The sequence below is a fragment of the Megalops cyprinoides genome, chromosome 23 (genome assembly GCF_013368585.1).
Source record: "Megalops cyprinoides isolate fMegCyp1 chromosome 23, fMegCyp1.pri, whole genome shotgun sequence".
Classification (NCBI taxonomy): Eukaryota; Metazoa; Chordata; class Actinopteri; order Elopiformes; family Megalopidae; genus Megalops; species Megalops cyprinoides.
In genome coordinates this window covers 963,524-983,230 of record NC_050605.1, presented here as the reverse complement: position 1 = coordinate 983,230, position 19,707 = coordinate 963,524, and the positions used below count along the sequence as shown (strand labels likewise).

At 41.3% G+C, this 19,707-nt stretch overlaps 1 protein-coding gene across 1 annotated transcript; it reads left to right on the top strand.

The window, feature by feature from the left end:
• The first annotated feature begins 175 nt into the window (after positions 1 to 175).
• On the top strand, positions 176 to 16,323 carry LOC118770094 (GTPase KRas-like). Its single transcript, XM_036517516.1, has 6 exons — positions 176 to 191; positions 524 to 1,039; positions 4,183 to 4,300; positions 11,740 to 11,918; positions 13,669 to 13,828; positions 14,182 to 16,323. Exons 3-6 carry the CDS (start codon positions 4,190 to 4,192, stop codon positions 14,305 to 14,307), a joined length of 576 nt encoding a protein of 191 aa, XP_036373409.1. The 5' UTR covers positions 176 to 191; positions 524 to 1,039; positions 4,183 to 4,189; the 3' UTR covers positions 14,308 to 16,323.
• The last annotated feature ends 3,384 nt before the right edge of the window (positions 16,324 to 19,707 follow it).

Genomic DNA, 19,707 nt, shown 5'->3' with positions numbered 1-19,707 from the left:
AAAGACTACTGCACTCGATATGGGAAGAAAAAATGAAGTCGTCCCAATTTTTGATTGACAAAGGACTGTCAAATCAGACTCTTGCTTCACATTGACGTCGCTTTATCATATTTCCGGGTATATTTATAGAGCCTATTTAAACGCAATTTTCGTCCTTCTAAGTGAGTATTTCCTACTTGATACCGGAGGTTGTGGTATTTTGACTTACCCGTGCACATATGACAAATTGAAGTTAATGGCTTTCTCTATCTGCGCTCTCAGTTTTATGCAGTTTATATGTGTACACTTAGTTAATAATTTTAGAAATAATCCCAAAATCACGTTTAAATAGTTACATATTTGACATGTAAATTTTAGTCTATTATGCAAGTAGATTATTGTAAGATTCAACAGGAACGTTGGTCATTATAGTAATGTGAAACGGTTCTTATTTCATATCCTGTATTTTTAAAACTAAGACTAGGCAACTACTTAGACGTTTTAAATTACATATTGTGGATATGACTTTCTCTGTTTTCTAAAGCTCGACGTTTGCAAGTGGTTATGGTGCGGGAGCTAGTAACTGTTAGTAAGATGAAGAGAGGAATCAGACAGAGATAAGATACCGGCTGCTTTCCCCATTTTGCTTTGTGGGTAAGTGGTCAATGAATCTATCAATGGACGAGATCCGAGGCAGTGCGAACTAGACCTTGATTGGTTCAGAGATCCCACTTGTCAATTTTGCACCAATCCGACATGAGTGCGCATAGTCAACGTGTAGAAATGAAACTGATCATCGCCCAGGGGGTAGTCTATCCTCCTCGTATTATGTAAAAAGAGCTTGGCGCAGCCGTGCAGTCGAGGCCGAACCGCAGGATTTAATAAGTTTAGTTGTTTATTCTTGTGCTCGCGGGCCGTACCATCAGCAGCCTAGTATTCAGTTTCGATAATGAGTACGTTTGGAGCAGTTTAACATTGAAAACAATGATGCCGGTATCTTGTCTCAAGGGGGGACTGTAAGAGCTCGGACTAGTTGAACGCGGAACCGGTGGAGCAAAAGGTAAAATATATCGTTTATTGTTCACAAGATTTTGTCCATGCATGTTTTGTCTCTCGTTACAGTCTAGTTCGCTATCTGGTTAGCTACTTTTAAAAACGCTGCTCTAGCCTGAATACACAACGCCCATTGGTTTGCCTTTCGCTCAATTGCCCCCGCATTGCGGAGGGTACAGCACAGCTAGCTAATTAACGCACGTAGCTAACTAATTTCACGTTTCACTTTCGGGGGTCCGAATGAATTTTAATAGTGTAAAGATGTTGTGATGTTGACAGTAAACACCGAAACAGTTACGATTAGATTGCCCAATTTATCATATGATTATCAGGCTGTGAACCAACTCGCTAGCCACGGTAGATCCATGCGGACTTTGCTCCGCTTGAGCTACTCAACGGAAACCGACGATAGCAAGGCCATTAGCTTGCTAACCAAGCTAGCTCGCTAGCAGACCAGCAGTGTTTGAGAACTGAGAAAGAGGCGTTCGTGTAGGTTTTTAATCACAGTATAGCTTGCTAGCCAGAAATTGTGAAAAACGAAATATTGCCTTATTTTGCAGTATAATGATATCGCAAGCTAGAAACAAACTCAAAAATGGACCCCAACACGAAATGTCCGTCTCATAGTGTTGCTAGTGTAGCATCTTTTCGTTTGCCAAGTATCTTCAATTCCAGCTAGTTACCTTCCTCAGTTGGGTGTAAGCAAACTTTTACAAACTGTCCAAGCTTCAAGGAAGGAAACGTACAGGTTTCTTCATAAGTGAACCTGGTTAATCGGGATTATACTGAGCAATTACTTGAAGATGGGTTTTCATTCGACGCTTTTAGATTTATGCCTAGCTGGTATTTCCTGTAAATTGGCGGGGAATTCGCCAAATTTCAGTTCCAGACCCACTTTAGACCTATGCAATATTCTGCAACCGTTCACAACTCTTAGGCTTATTCCTCATGACGCACCTATGTCAAATGTTGCCGCCTTCATTATTTTAAGGTCCTAATATTTAATATGAATGAAAGCGGGAGCAAATGTAGAAATCAGAATGTATGGAGCTCTTTAGTTTGCAACGTTAACTTTTGTTTGTTTTGTTCAGTTCTCAAGATTTACGCACTACCCTTACGAGCACACCTGGAGGGGTCAGGTAGCTGGCGAGCTAATATACATAACCTTCAAGACAAACCACAGCAAAATCCATTTTGCAAGGCATAAGTAACGAATAAATTTCACAAGCAGGCCATGTACAGCAACAACAAAAGCTGACTTGACAGACAGATTGAGAACAAGTTTATGGTCTTTATTCCTGCATTGCTTCATTACTTTGACAGGCTAGGCAGAATCAGACCCACAATATTGTATTTTTATAACACTATGCATGGTTTAGCTGTTTATTTTGTTTTCCTTGTTATACATATACAGGAAATGTCATCATGAAGGAATTATGTAAGGAACAGGAAGTTTTGCACACATTTTCTTAATACTGGATTTAAAATGGGCATGTGTGAAGATTCAGGTGTAATGCCTACATGTGCCTTTGCTCTAAATGAACAATATCTTTTTAACATTTTAGGTCTGGTTTTCCTCCATAAGAATATACTGTTTGTGAAGCATCTGTGCCCTTTTTAACTACTATGAAAACAGGCACTTACACACATTCTGAGCTGAAATGCACACCTGTTCCTCAAAAAGTACTTGGAATACAGAGCCTATTGCTATGAGCTGCTAGCAGAGTTTAACACGCATGCATCCAGACCATAAACTCAAAGTGCCTCTGCAGCTTGTTGGATGTGTCTTGAGTGAAAGACTAGCATGTGGAGAACAAATTTTAGCTAAAAGCTTCCACATTTCCCCCACACTTCAAGGGGAGCCCTGACAGTCTCTAAAGCTCCTCATCTTAGTTCCTGCTTGTGGTCCTGATTATGTAACCATAGCCCTTTCACGCATGCACTGGACCCCAGAACGTATCCGGCCCTTAGCCGGAGGAGCTGTATGTGAGAACTCAAATGTCTGAATCAGTCGGACAGGACATGTGATGGACTTCGTTCTGCCAGCTCCCTGGTAAAAAGTCCGCCTCATGTCGGAGTGAACCCATGTGTGAATACAGCAGGCAACATTCCAGAGAATCCACCGTGAGCGAGTGGGCGTGTTGATGACGTTTCTGTCATGCGACTGGCGCAAAACGGAAGAATACAAACATCTGCCTTGTAGTCTTTTCTGCGTGCCTGTACATAGCTTTCCACTGTTTCGCTGGCATTGCGGATACGTCCAAATACATGCTATTTTGAGTCCAACGATCGTTAGAGATTAGCTATAGTTGTAGCCAAAACTTGTCTCTTATGATGATCAATAACGTTGGTTAGTAGTTTATTATCTGGTTAGTAGCTAGCTAAGCTGTAGCTAAGTAATAGTGATAGGTATAGTGAGATAGGTCACCAGTTCACCTAACATTACATAGCGAACAACAAAAACTTACCTTTCTGTTATAATAAATGTATAATTAATAATAAATTGTGTACCGTTAGCACCATTTAGATGGCTATGTGTGATTTTTTTTTTTATGGGCTACCCAAAAGTACAATAGCTATGTTCGCCTTCTCCTCTGTGCCACATTATGTGCCCGTACCACCAAAAGGTAAGATATTGAAAGGAAAACACTTCAACTCGCGAATGCTTTTCGTGAACTCGTCAGCACTTTTCACTCCTGAAAATGCAAGCAGCGTCTAACTGGAGAATACCATGAGGAAATCTGGACGTTTCTAAACTCGCAATGATTTCAAGCGACAACGTAATATACTGCAAATGTAATTATTAATGGTCGCATACTGGGTGCTACACTGAAAAAATAGCATGCAGTATACAGTATATACTTGTGTAGTACACAGTATGCAGTAGGCGGTTTCGAATACAGCCACTGCGATTTCTGCAGCATACTTTTTGCATCATGTCCTGCGTCCTGCACGCTCTACCCAGGCGCCGCCCCTCACCTAAACCAAACCGGAGTATTTCCTGTAGGTGAGAACGTGTCTGTCACGGACAATCTCCTGTTGTGTGCTACATGTGTGAAGGGGCAACTCTGGACAATGTGTGGACCTGATTCTCCGGACATTGTCCGGAGTTGATATGTGAAAACGGCTCATGACACCTCTTCTCTGCAGGTGAATCATGACAGAGTACAAGCTGGTGGTGGTTGGAGCTGGAGGCGTGGGGAAAAGCGCCTTGACCATTCAGCTCATTCAGAACCATTTTGTGGATGAATACGACCCCACAATTGAGGTAATGTCTGTGTTTGAGGCTGGTGCTTCTAATACCACTGTGCATGGGGTGAGCCTCTCACCGAAGGTGTCCCAGGTCTGAGATACATTTGCAAGTTCTAATGGAATGTATGAACAGTGCATTTTTAGCTGTGATGTGAAAGAAAAAGCCTTGTTCAGGCTCTGTTACTGCAAGTGTTAGGAAAAGATCTGACGCGTAGAGCAAGTTTTTCCAGTTTTTCTGTGGGTTTATGTGTACCTTAATTAAAAGCATTTTAACACAGGGGAAAGGGAGCATTGTCAGTTCTCTGCACGAAGAGTACATATAGTCCTGGTTGGTACACATGGGAAGTGTTTCAGGAATGTAACACATAAATGGTTACAGAAGCGATATTTATCCAAATGATGTACCTACACCTTAAACAGCAGTTGTAATGAATAGGGCTTGTTACCGAAACAGTTGCAGGTTTGATTCCCCCACTGCTGTTGTACCCTTGGGTATGGTGCATAAGCCAGAATTGCCTCAGTAAATATCCAGCTGTATAAATGGATAACATGAATGTAAGTCACTCTGGATAAGAGCATCAGCTAAATGAGAAATATATTAATGGCTCTGTCAAGATTGAGGCTGCCAGAGTCTGTCTGGATACGTGATTTGATGGCACAAAAGTCTGGGCTTGCCCACAGACTAGGGCTGGGCGATATGGCCTATAAATAATGTTGTGATATTTTTAGCCTGTATCGCCATACACAATATATAACTCGATATTTTGAAATCTCCTCTAAAGCACTTCATAAATGCTTGATTTAACCCTTTGATGCATACAATCCCACCAGTATGATTCTAGTAGTCCCTGCAACTTATGTCTGTATTAAAACATTCTTGTTTATATTTATTAGTAGTTTCTATTGGAACAATTTTAAACTTGCATGCAAAAAGGAGGAAATCACAACCAAGTTAAATTTAACAATTTTTTTGTATTTATTCAAACCAGGCAATGTCTTCCTTGCGATACCAGGGCTCCAAACTAACTTTTCCACTGGTAGTACTGGTGCTACCAACTTTCTAAGTTGGTCGTACCCCTTTTTTTTTTTTGGTACAGCATGGTATTAATCAGTGACCTTGCGTGCTGATGAATGGTTGTCTTAATTTACATTAGGGCTGCCCCCGTCGAAAGATTTTCCTAGTCGTTAGTTCAAGCCATTGATCGACTAGTCTTCGCACGTTTATGATATTAATTTAATTATTTAAATATTAAGGATGCATGATGATATGGGCACGACATCAGCATGGGCAGATATGAAAATTTCTGCCCATGTGTCTGGCTGATATGCGCATGCCATGACACTAAATGTTCATCTTCACCAACAAGCTTCAACATATCAGCTGTGTAGAAGTATTTCGAAGTATCTGAAACGGATAACAAAATTGCCATTTGTAGTGCTTGTAAAGCACCAGTGATGCGAGGAGGGCTAAAATGTATGGCTACGTTTCTCACTCTGGGAGGATGCTAGCTGTGGGCTGCTAAGCTTTTCTCTGCTTCTGGAGGGGCGTGAGACCATTTTTTAATAACAAGGCTCTGTAAGGAGAGAATGCGATGGGAAATGAAACAGGAAAGCCCACGGTCGCAGAGCTTGTGCTTTGGGACTCGAACGGAGTTCCTAATGGTTTCCACCGACCCCTAGCTAAGTTTCTCACCCTAGGAGGATGCTAGCTGAGGGTCGCTAAGCTTTTCTCTGCTTCTGGAGAGAATAATTGAGAATAATCGTGAGAATAATTTTAAATAACGCGGCTCAGGAAGCAGAGACGGCAATGGGAAATAAAACAAGACAACCCGCGATCGCCTAGTTCCTGCTTTGGGACTGAATAGAGGGCGTAATTTTTGTGTTTGTACACTTACATAACGACACTGGACAGCAAATAACGTTTTCTGTAACTTTATTGTGTCTGCTCATTCAAAATATTGCGGCTCCATAAGGAGAGAATGGGATGGGAAATAAAACAGACCATTTTTAAATTCTGCGGCATCTATACACACACACACTATATCGGCATCGGCAATCGGCCAAAATGAATTTGAAAATATCGGCATATCGAATATTGGCAAAAATCCAATATCGTGCATCCCTATTAAATATATATTTATGGGGCATCAGAAAATGGTTTTAGTTCCAGGGCTGAGAAAGAATGTAATAAGTAATATTGTTAACACTGTGCTACATTACAAAGAAATACAAAACCGTAATCATGACCCTTTAAAATATAAATTTTACAAGCACACGCACAAAGCGAGCCGCCTATTAACGACAATGCTAATGGCAAAAGCAGTAATGATTCTGAATGCGTTGGAACAACCGGCAAGGAGATTGAACATTTTGTTCATTTATTTCAACACAGTATAGCATTACAACTTATGAACTTGTAACACTAACACAATAACTTATAAAACAAATGATAAATAAAAAAGACTTTTGTTAAAGTTTTAAGTTTTTGTTTAGTGTCGGCCGTGAAGATGAAGTTGAGGCTGGGAAGTCATCTTTGCAGTATAGTGGAAGCGCCTATAGAGAGAAATGCACATGAAGTTAACTCTTTCACACGCTACTTATTTTTATGCTGTGTTACATGGTTAGTTATGTTTTCATTAGTGTTAAGTTTCTCGTAGTTTTCAGTTAGTATTTGCCATATTTTTAACATTAAATTGTTGTTTCCTCAAAGCTAAAAATTGCTAGAAGTTTTCCAATCTAGTTTTCTAATCGCACCGGTTTTAGCATATGCGTAAACGGCTGATCACACCGGTGTGACTGTACGCGCGAAAGGTTTTAAACATGGAGTAAGTGAGGTAATTTAGCTTCCCCAGTCCCCATGAACACCTGGATAAGCCTAATAGCACATATGACAATATATTTATTTAGCTGTATATAGCCTTAACTTTGCCATTTGTTTGCAGAGTTTGCATGTCGCCTACTTGGGGTAGTCCTTTACACTCTCTAAATGATTGCACACTTTAGATGATTTCCTGCCCGACATAACGACAAGGCGCAGCTCCTGAATGGAATTTGAGGTTTTTTTTTTCTGCGACTAACCGATCAATGAAAACCTGGTCGACTAATGCTGCTTACACATGACTAGCGTTGGGGCGTCAACGCAATGCTCAGCATAGGCTTGATGTGCTGCTCAGTCCTCCACATGACAAGCGTCCTAGATATGTAATCACGGAAGCGCCATTTTAAAAAGTAGAGAGCAGAAGAAATAACTCAGACAGAACCTGAAGTACTTACTATCTCTACAACTTTGAACATGTATTTCAGCAAACAACAGAAAAATGACCTGGCAATTGCTCTGATCGCCAAAGGAGGAAAACAGCCCGTAGAACATGGGTTCTATTTATGTGGGCTAATTGAGTGAAGTTCACTCTTTTCACTCGATTTGCGTGCATTTGTATGTGTAAGCAGATTGAACTTTTTTTATTGAAATATCAAGGTGTTATTGACTCCCTAAATGTTTAAAATGTTTCAGATGTTTTACTTCTACCCTTAATTTGTTGTTAAACCATAGACATTCAAATTTGATGACTCAGAGACGTCTTCCAGACAAGCAAATGGTCTTTTAAATACCTCTTCCAGATCTATCGGCATACATCGCATAGATGTCTCGGAGATGCATGTGTGCTTACAGGGACACTAATACACTAGCTAGCTATCGAGTTTTTTGTTGCTCTGTAACATTATATAAACTCACGTTTGGATTTGGCACTTTGACAACTAAGCTAGCTAGCTAGCTAGCTAATAACCAGGGATATAGCAAGCTTCTGAGTATGCTGGGTATATAGCTAATAACTATAAATTATTACAGCTGAATCAACAAACCTGGTAGCCCCATCTCAATGCTAACTTTGCACCATGCATGGTTTTTTTAGCGAGGTTGTGGTACCACTTCGAAGTGGTGTCATACAACTCTGAAAAGCCTGACACACACAGCTTCTTCAGTTTGTCCTCCACATTGACTTTGGGTCTTTAAATTCAGTGTCTTTATTTTGCGCTGTTGTCGCATCACACTGTAAAATCATTGGTTTCACTTGGAAAGGTCAGCAGCAAACGGGGTCAAAGTTCAACCAATTTGAACTAACTTTTCTAACCGATGCCAGCCGGATGTTACTGACCCAGATGTGACTCTTGTGACTCTTGTAATAGTCTAAGATAAGATTCTTGATGTTAATGGGCGCATGGTGTCGTTGCAGGGCAATTCCAACCAAATCGTGTGGCATTGACTCGTAGGCGTTGGTCAGGTCCAACCACACAACAGCAGGATCTCCCCTTGATTCCCGGGCTTTTCAGATAAGCTGAGTGATGACACCTATGTGTTCTAGATAGCCAGGTACTCTGGAAACCCCACCTTTTTCACTGATGTGTCGACGTAACCGTTTAGGAGGAGAAACCGCATTAGCCGCCGACACAAGATGCTAAAGAAGATCTTGCCTTCCACGCTAAGCAGTGAGATGCTACGGAACTGATCGATGTCCTTTGAGTTCTCCGCCTTAGGGATCCAAACTCCCTCGGCACACCTCCACTGTTCAGCGACTTTTCCTCTTCGCCAGATCACTCTTAAGATCTTCCACAAGAGCTAGAGGATTCCTGGGCATCTCTTGTAGATGATGTATGGCACACCGCTGGGTCCTGGAGCTGAGGCTGATCTAGCTCCATTCACAACCTCCTGGACCTCCTTCAGGCTCAGCTCCCTTAAATCAAAATCAACCTTGGAGGATGGTGGAGATGAGAGCTCTGTGGGGGACCAGTGCCTGGTCTCTCTGTGGATCGCTCACGGTGTTCTTGAGAAACTGATTCACCTCATCTTGGGTGCATACGAGGTATCCACTGCGTTTGTCCCCTAGTAGCTTCTTCACAAAGCCAAAGGGGTTGGACAAGAAGGCTGCCTGTTTCCTGGCTCTCTTTCCTCCTTCTCCTATGCCCCTCTGCTCTGCGTAAGGTCATGAGCTTCTTCCGCAGAATGCTCCTTAATTCAGCAAGAGCTTGCTTCTCACTGTCACTCGCGCTTTTGTGCTGCCTTCTCAGCACCCGAAGCTCATGCCGTAGCTGATGTATCTGAGTAGCTCTCCAGTTCTTGGTGTAGGAGGCTCCCAGCTTCCTCTTTTCCTCATAGCTGAACCGCTCTGCAGCATAGCTGATGATTATGGATGTCATGCTGTGAAGTCGGCTGTCAATGCTGCCCTTAACGATGGTCTGTGTAATGTTGCAGATGTCCTCGTCAAACTGCCGCCACTTGCTCTGTCTCTTTACTGGAGGTCACCTGATCTTCCCTCTCTGTGATGCTGTGCTAAGTGTGGGAGGCTGAGAAACCTGGAGGTTCTGGGATCTGTGGGGTGCTTCCCGGCCGGGCTCCTCCTGCGTCTCACCAGGGCTGGTGCCTGTGCGCTGCTCTTCATGCTCCCTGTCTTTGCACTTCATCTTGGCCATGTGGATTCTCAGTCCCTGCTCGTTCTTGCATACCTTGCCACGGGTGCATCTGACGGTGTTAATCGTGGTGAGTTGGTCCATAGCGAGTGTCTTTACCGTTGGGTCCGTCCTGTTGGGAATCTCATCCTCCCTCCCTCTTGGGATCCCCTGGGGGTGTTTTCTTGAAGGTTTGCCCATAGCTTTCTTTGGGTGTCTTCCTCACAGAAGACTCAGGACCTGACCTGTGCCGTCTTTCCGAGCTACCATCTGTCTCTCCAGTTGTCACCAATCTGTTCTTGGTTGTCAGCCCAGTCTGTTCCTGAGTGTCACTGGCAACTCCAGACATGTAGCTCGCAACATACATCCAGTGGGTGTGCTGGGATGCATACATAGTGATGATTTATATATTTAAGTAGGCTATACTTTAGACTGTTAACAGTTAATATATTGTTCAAATTTTCCTTTGCAATAAAAAAAGCTGTTCTTTAATGTCGTTGACCATCATTTTGTGCTTTTTTTTTTTTTAACCCTTTCTCACGTAACTTATTTTATGCTATGTAGCGCGTTACATTACATGGTTACATTACATTGTTTTCATTAGTTGTTTATTATATTGTTTCATTAGTTGTTTTCATTGTTTTTCATTCATTTCAAAGTATCACTTTAACACCGGTATTGGAAAAAACCCAAACTATGCCCAACTCTAATCTTCCCTCCTCAGCCATGTGAACTCCTGCTCCCACTGAACCCGCTACTCCCTCTTGACCACCTGCCACTTGCTTGCCCCGTAACATTAGTTGCTGCTGGCTGATAAACGTTATCAGTATTACTTACTTGTCCTTCATCCTCCACCGCATTTTTTTTTCATCTCGTTTATCAATGCAATCACAATTTTTGGGCTTTTTAAAGAAACTTCGGACACTCAGCTGCCGTGACATTTTGCAATGGTTTGTAGCGATATAGCTTACCAATGGAATGGCTAAAGCCAACTAGACAACAAAGTCATGCATGTGAGATCAAAGACAAGACTAGACAATGGCTAATTAATATGCAAAATCGCCACCAATTGGACAGAGGTGTGAATTACTTAATGTTACAGTAGATCGCCCTCAGTGTTATGATCTGTCAAAATGATGGACGGGCTTCAGATTTTTCTGTCATTGTTAAAAAAATTCAGTCAATGAAGGAAAATATTCAGTTAACATGACCTCAGATTTATATAGCATCTTTCAAGGATCTGAGTGCTTTATGGGGAGGTGACCTCACCTGTCTCCAGTGTGTTGCTCTGGCCAGCATAACGCACAGAAACCATTTGCCAGCAGAACACTGACATGAGGAGGGAGAGATTTCATCACCGTGGGACACAGAGTGTCATCACTGCTGGACGTTGAGAGGGCGTAGCAGAGTACAGAGAAGCAGCTGGAAAGATTTGGTCCAAATATTTTCAGTTGAGCTGGAAGCCACAACTTCAAAACCACACCTGCAATTTTAGGATCTGCATTTTTTCAATGGAAGCCACAGTTGCAGGGAAGAATTCCAATGTACACTTCTGGAGTGAGCCAGCTTAAAAACTGGTAGGGAGTGTTCTAACTAAATATAGCTTACAAACTGATAGGGAGCACAGTAGCTAAGGATAGCTTACAAACAAATAGCATGCTGCTGTGTATAATCAAATGTACTGCTCAGCAATGAGTTACGTTTTGATGCAATAGCTGGGTGATGAAACGCTGTCAGTAGCCATTGCAGTTTCATCAATGAGCAGCACTTGTGGACACAGAGTGCAGAACCTTGCATCTGTTTTTCCCTGTTCTGCTCTCCATTCAGTTCCAGTTGGCTTTATTGGCATGACGTGTTGGAAAAACAAACAACAAATGGAATGAGATGATTTTAAAATTAAAATAATACATTAATACATTTAAAATTTGAAACTGAAAAACTCAAATCATGAAAATAATCATGGTGCATGAATGAATATGACTTCAGTTATTGTGTTGGCCTGTCTCACTGCAGGACTCCTACAGGAAGCAGGTGGTGATTGACGGGGAGACGTGTCTGCTGGACATCCTGGACACGGCTGGTCAGGAGGAGTACAGTGCCATGCGGGACCAATATATGCGCACTGGGGAGGGCTTCCTCTGTGTCTTTGCCATCAACAACACCAAGTCTTTCCAGGACATCCACCACTATCGGTGAGCACAGGCTGACCTGGGATCTGGTTTAATTCCCATATGTGTCTGTGTTAAAGATCAGGCTTAACCCATTAAGACCGGATGCGCCGTATAAGTTGTTCTCCCTTTAAGACCGGCTGCGACGTCGGAGTCTTTCTACCTTTAAAGCCGGATGTGACGTGTACGACTTTCATGTGACGTCATTGTTTAAGACACGTTGCCGATGGAATGTACAGTGATTTGCTGACATACACATGGGGACCGTGAAATGCATTATGGGAAATGTTGTTTGTTTTGGTTTTTAGCGCTATTAGCTTCCAGAAAAGTTTTTGAAGTTTCGCGCAGCAAAATGGCTGATCTGAGCGAGGGGAGTGATATTGAAGCTGATTACAGCATTAATTTAGATGAGTACAACAATGACACTCATGATTTAGACTCAAACGGAGTTCCTGCTGACCCACTTGACAAGGCTCAGTGGATGTTTTATGACGACGAGGAGTTTGTTCATGCCGGATTTATAATAATACTAGAAATAAAAAATAGTAATGATTATGATAATGCTGATAATACAAAGTGTTAGTAATAATAATAATAATAGTACTAGTAGTAGTAGTGGTGGTAATCTATGATGATGATAATAATAATGATAGTAAGAAGGAGAAGGAGGCTCTTCTTCTTGGCTGTTGGACACTGAACAAACTGTAATGTGGTTTAGTTAAAGTTATTGAACTACCACTTCAATTTTTTGGAAAATATGTCTGGGGGAAAAAACACAATTAACTTTTTTCTATTCAGTTCAATGTTTATATTTGTTTATTGATTTTTAAAAAAAAAATCTTGATGAACATTAGGGCAAAGGAAGCACAATGAAAGCCGCAGGTCTAAGCTGTCAGATGCTTTTTATTTCATGTCTCTACCTACTTCAGACGCTGAGAAATAAAGATTTTAGTAAACGTTGACAATTCTGTCAATTTTTTCAGAAAACCCTCAGGTTTTAGGAGGTGGTTTTCAGAAAAGGCTTAGGTTTTAGAAAGCTGTTTTAATAGGCGGCCTAAGTCTTAATGGGTTAAATCAGTTGCCAGGAAGACCCCATGTGCTTATTTTAATATTTCATAACATTACATGCATTTCATCAGCCATCCTAACCAGACTGATTTATACTGTGCCATGTAACTCTTTGTAAAAGAGTTAGGTTGTACATGCTTCAACCAAATGTTATTGGTGTGCAAAGATGCATCACAGGAGAGATGCTTGTCTAAACTGGTAACCAAAATTTTCACTCTTATTATTAAAGAAATCCAGATGAGCAGAAATGGCATGAATAGCCTGTAATGTCCAGAACAGAAGGTGAAGAGCCAGAGAGTGTGCTTCCTTCTGCAGCCCAACTGGATCCAGTCAGGAGCTGTAGCATATTAGCATTATAATCAGTTATTAACAAATGAGCAGGTAGGAGGGTAAAAAAGTTTGCCAAGTATGGAAATCTTTCTTCATATTGTGGTATTTGCTTTGCTTCTCTTGATTTATTCAATTTTCAGGCTTCACCCTGCATTGTTCCTGCTTCCAAACAGCTGGAAGGGATGGGAAGAGAGCAAGTGCACAATCTTATGTGTGTAATTAGGCATGAGACAAGTGCTTTCCAGGGAGCTGCATATTCATTTAGGCACATCCTCCAGCTGAAACAGAGATGTTAGACAGATTTTCAGTTAAACTGAGAAAGCAGACCAAGAAAGTGCTTAAACTTAGTGGGTGTGGATCTCTCCCCCCACCCCAGAGAGCAGATCAAGCGGGTGAAGGACTCAGAGGACGTGCCCATGGTGCTTGTGGGAAATAAGTGTGACCTTCCATCTCGCACTGTGGACACCAGGCAAGCCCAGGACCTTGCCAGGAGTTACGGCATTCCCTTCATTGAGACATCAGCCAAAACGCGACAGGTAAGGGCTGGCCCTCATGGGTTTCCTTTCTCCTAAGATCATTTAGTAAGATTCATTCATTTATTAATATTTCACTGACAACACTATAGGATAAGACAACTGAATGAATAAAGTTGCTGGACATAACATATTATGTCCAGCAACTTTATTCATTCAGTTGTCTTATCCTATAGTGTTTTGTCCTGGCCAATCACTGACCCACCTTCAGTGATTGTCCAGGTGGGTCAGTGATTGGCCAGGACGATCAGTGATTACCCAGGGTAGTCAGGGGTTGCCCAGGCCTGCAGCTGGCTAAATGAATCATGAGCAAGCTGTACAAATGTAATGGCAGATGTCTGTGTCTCTCCCCCAAGGGTGTAGATGATGCCTTCTACACATTAGTGCGGGAAATCAGGAAGCACAAGGAGAAGATGAGCAAGGAGGGCAAGAAGAAGAAGAAGAAGAAGAAGAAGTCCAAGACAAAGTGCGTTGTCATGTGAAGCAAATGTGCTTCCGCTGGAAACATGAATAACAAAAACATTCTTAAAGCCTGCTTAAATGCAAGCCAATGCGTTTTGTACAGTACACTAACTGGTTAGCCACGGGTTTTGCCAACATCAATGTTTCCTTAAAGGAACCGTTAGGTTAGCCGCGGTTGGGTGACTGTAAATAACCCACACAGGCATTTTTCTGATGAGTGCCAGTAAGCCCTGAGTGGGCTCTTTGTGGGGGTGGGGGAGGGGGGTCCAGCCCAAACAAAGAGATTTGAACCCCCCTCCCCACCCTCAGTTTTGATTTACTACTATGGAGATTATTTTTAGGATCTCTTAGGTGTTGAAAGTGAAACCGATGAAGTGATTATTTAACATGGTGCATTTCAGGCATGGGTGGGTAATGTCACATTTGATTGACCCTCCTGGAATTCTGTCTGAAAGCTAAACGCTCAGTGCTGTGGTCCTGAAGTCACCCACAGCACTCCACCTTCATCTATGAAAGCATCTGTGAAATAGTTCATAAATGTTGCCCTGCTGTTTCCTGCTAGGCATTCTCTCCTTGCATGGTAAAAGGCTGGCTCTATCCTGGCAGGTGGGAGCACATCGCATGGGTGGCTCTGCTGTGGTGGTTAGCTGGCCTGTTTAGAATGACTTGTTCAGTGTATTATTGCAGGGAGGGGAGATGAACACCTATAGCTGTGGGTTTACATTCCAGGTCCTTTTGGGTGTAAATGTACCTGCTTTGATCTGGCAGGTGTGCAGTTTAAATTTCATTGGATTTAAAAATTACTTTCATTCTTCCTCGCTAATTTCTCTTATTTTCAAAAAAGTGAAGCAGGCTTTTCCTTTCTGGTGTACAAATGGTTTTCCTCACTTAAATCAATCAACCTCTGACCATAACAGCCATCTACCTGTTTCTTAGGAAGTGTATTTTATGAAAACAGGTCTTCTGCTGTAAAGCAACAATAAATTCCTCCTACTTTCAAAACTGACTCCGAAGAGAAGTGGACATTGGCTTTAGGGTTATGTTTTTTGCCGTGTGGTCATTGTGACCAGTGATGTATGTGTGTGTTAGTCATGTTTCTAGACTCCTGATTGGATGACAGTCATGGCCAGCTGTGAAATGGGCTTGTCTCTTGCAGTGGGCAGTTACATGGTGGTTAAACTTTAAGTCTGCAGTATCAGACTCACTTCCTGGAAGCCTGTTGGATACGCTGGCTATTGCACCTTCTTTCATGCTTAATTTTTTAAATTATTCCAATTACTGCATTATTTTTGATCAATCAATGCTTTACAGTCCAAGACTAAGGAAGTATAAATCAGTGGAAATGTGTTCAGCTCATCAGTTAATTATCCTAAGCTATGGTCATTGGTTGGAATAAAGCCCTGAGAGGTGGATGCCACCACACCTTACATTCTTTTTCCTGTTTCGGAAATTTCAATCCAGGAACATTCCAGAAAGATTCTGTCAAACGACTGACTGGTTGGTTATTTCCTCTGATTCTCTGATCTCTGCAGAGCAGATCGTCTCCAGCACATTCAGAGCATGAGCACAATAAGGACCTTGTCCTACCCACCTCATCTTTGCTGGTTGCCTTTTGCCTTGGGGTTGTGGAACCTTCATATTTGGGGGTGACTATCGCAATACCTCCCATTGAATGAAGGCTTATTTTATGTTGTCTGTTTAGGCCAGGTTCACACTGCATGACTTTCAAAGTCGTCAGATCGCTGTACTGTTCACACTACACAACTTGCCGTCTTGTAATTGGGAATCTTGAAGTCGGTGTGGTTTGCACAGTACATGACTGATCAGTGACAGGGGGGTCACACATTACAAGATCTTTCACCAGGAGGAATCTCCGACAAGTCTGTCTGGTCTCCAAACTACGTTTTGTCACGAAAACACAAGCGAGAAGTGACATGGGGAATGACACAATACCATACACGAGACAGGGATTTTTTTCTTCCAAAAATGGTTACTGCAATATGGCCAAAATATCATCTCGCAATATTTGTATTTTGACGGGGTACTGCTATTATTGATATTGTGACTCTTACATTACAATTTAATTACATAAACAGTCTTAAGTCTTGAATTCATATTCACAGTACTGCAGAAATTTATTATTTTTTGGAAACATCAAAAAGGCATTGGTGCTCTTGTCAAAGTTCCACCAAATTTTCCTCCATTTCTTGGGTCCAAGCAGACCGTGGAACTTTTCTTGAAGCCATGCTTGTTGATGTTGTACAATTCCTCCCCCGGGTTTCCCCTCACCCCATGTCTTGTGCTCTCATTGGCTGTAGCTCGTTGCCGCACTTACTGCCAGTCATAGCCAGGTCACAACACTTTTCACACTACAGGATTTGGACTCCCCGACAGGTCCAGTTATTTAGTCTGCTAGATATTTTTCGGGCGTCTGCAAGGCATCAGCGAGTCTCTCAGATGGCGTCTTTGAACAATTCACACATAGTGATCGAGAGCCGACGTGCGAGCCCTGAGTGAACACTGAATTGCCTCTGATCTGGGGCTTTTCTCAGCGATCTTCAAAAACTGTCGGCGAGTGGAAAATCAGGGCTAAAATCGTGTAGTGTGAACCTGGCCTTAGGTGCAGATTCAGTGTAACCACAGTGCACTCTTAATTCTGAGTACCAAATTTAAGCAAATTCTAACTTTTCCCCTTTATGTCAAGCTCAAGATTTATTCTTTCATTTGAGTAACAGTTCAATTCTAGGTGAAAGGGTTTTAAAAAAAAAATAAAACAACGTGTAGTGTGGGAAGATTTAATCTGGGCCCTCATCTCTCAAATAGGTATCTGCATGGGGCGGCAGTGTAGCATAGTGGTTAAGGAGCAAGACTTGTGACCAAAAGATTGCCGGTTCAATTCCCCACTGGGGCACTGCTGTTGTACCCTTGGGCAAGGTACTTAACCTCAAATTGTGTCAGTAAATATCCATCTGAATAAATGGATTACATTGTAACTGATGTAAATTGCTCTGGGTAAGAGCGTCTGCTAAATGCCAATAATGTTATATAATAATGTGTGGGAAGGGCTATCTCACCATATTGTGAAAATCAGGCAATACGTGTATCAACAAACTATGCCACGTGCAAACCAATCATATTGATAAATGAGGTTAGTTGACTCTTCTGATTGGATGAGTATCCTTTGAACATGTGCAGGACTCTGAATGGCTGTTTTGTGTGCTTGTGTTCAGAACTACTGGTAATAAAAAGCATCAAATGCCCATTGACCTTTCAGATACCAGAATTGAAAATCTGTAATCCCCACACTTGTGCCAGGCCATCTAGTATTTTAGTTTGGTATTTTAAGACAGGGGCTCTTCTTTGAACAATACTGTGTGTTCAGTTTTTAAAATGTTTTTTTTTTGAGTGCCAATCTCTGTGAATGTTTCATTTATACCTGGAATGTATAAATGAAGCCTTTGTACGGTGTTCTTGTTTTGTAAACTGTGCTCCATTTTGTTGGTTTGAAGCAAATGCTGATTTAGTCCAGTTTCAGTCCTTTTGTGTTGTGAATTCAGAGCTGAATCCTGATCGTGCAGAACAAATGGCCACTGATAAAGGAGTCTTTCTTAATGACATTTTCTATAAAGATGTACTGTGTGGTGAGCTCATTGGTCACTATTTTTGTCAGTTTCATCACTCATATTTAATGTATAATAAATATATTTTTTAAAAAATCAAGTGGAGGTGACTTGACTCATTATTCCATTGATGCACCATGTTTTATAACAACTCTGTTAAGGCAGTGTTTTCTTTTAAAGGGCGATTTGACTCAAGTTCTTTACCTGACAACCTGTTGTTACTCCCTTTCCAAATGGAATTGTGCCCTGTGCTCCAGAATCGAACACCTCAAGCCTGAAATCAATGATAGTTTTTCTTCATTGTTTAATCTTTTTCTCTTTTTGTCATATTAAAGGCAAGGTACTCATAGAAGCTCTTTCTGGGCTCCTGACCTCTCCTACACAACACCTCAGAACACCACTCTAGTGAAAAATATCATTAATATCATAAAGGTTTAGACATGGTTTTCTTTATTTTTTTTTTACCATTTTACACATTTTAAAATAACAGTAAAGACATCAAAACTACAAAACAATGCAAAAGGAATTATGCAGTGACCAAAAAAGGGTGATAAACAAAACCATTTCATATTTTATATTCTTCAAAAATATTTTAAGTAATTTTTTTGGAAGGATATACACACACAGGCATCAACTTCATGATTTATATTTGTCTAAGCAAAAAATTCAAGTGTTTAAGCATAAGATTTTAGGTCAAAATATCTTTGAATGAATGTTTCCCATTGTCTTAATCAGGTGTGTCCAAACTTTTGACCTTTACAGTATTTTATTGATCAGTATTCCCCCCACTTTCATTTGAATGGAGGTAATTACAATTAAACATTTCATATGCCTAAAGGGCAATTTAGCTGGGGAGATTCTGAATCTGATTGTTGAAAAAAAAAAAAAACAACGACCTGTTCAAAAGTGCACGGAGAGGCTTGTACAGCTATATCTAACCTTAGACAAAGCTGTAACATTAGCATGCTAAATCAGGTTGGCTGTGGACCACGAAGAGTAGTTTGCCCCAAGTGCCACAGTAAAGATAAATCTACCTTAACAGAAAATACAGGGTGAAAAGGCAGTGGCTGCTTCAGATGCAGCTCCACAGCTTGCCTTGCCAGTGCCTCGCTAGCACTCTGTGATGCCCCGCTCTGACTGCTGCACTGCTTCCTTTCTGTAAAGTACAATACAACAACCTTAATGGTGCCAATATCTCATCTATATGAGTAGGCATTTAATGAGGCTTAAAGAAACAGAGTTATGTAACTTGCTCATATCATTTGGTACACTTCTGTTCTCTTGCGCTGGAAGTCACTCTACATGCTACAAACGTGTGAAACCAAATGAATAATAAAAAATACAATCAACTCAAATGCCATAGCAGTTAGTTTCTTCTGTTCTCTTGTATTGGTGATGTTTATACAGTTCTCTGTACTACATTCTCTCAAGGGATTCAAAGTTTATAGATGGAAGGATATGGTCTATTGATTACATCAAACATCTAGATATGATGTAAACAGCCCTTAAAGTGTCCAGACTAAGTAATAATAATCGTATACTTTATTGATCCCCATGAGGAAATTTGTCCTCTGCATTTAACCCATCCTACACACGGTGAGCAGTGAGCACACACACACCAGGAGCACAGTATTGACTGAATACCTTTCAAAAGATCATATGCCTTGTTCAGATCTTAGGGAATACAAGAAAGCACTGGTTTATCAAATGCTTACACAGCATTTTGGTTCATTCTAGTGACTATCAAACTCCAAAATATTGAGAACAGTGACACATTTTTTGCTCTTTACTCAAAAAACA

What these genes read in the sequence shown, in the direction of transcription:
- LOC118770094 (XM_036517516.1), top strand. Translation starts at nt 4,190, where the DNA reads ATGACAGAGTACAAGCTGGTGGTGGTTGGAGCTGGAGGCGTGGGGAAA. An exon ending in CAGGACATCCACCACTATCG is followed by an intron (nt 11,919 to 13,668) that starts GTGAGCACAGGC and finishes CCCCCACCCCAG; the next exon opens with AGAGCAGATCAAGCGGGTGA. An exon ending in CATCAGCCAAAACGCGACAG is followed by an intron (nt 13,829 to 14,181) that starts GTAAGGGCTGGC and finishes CTCTCCCCCAAG; the next exon opens with GGTGTAGATGATGCCTTCTA.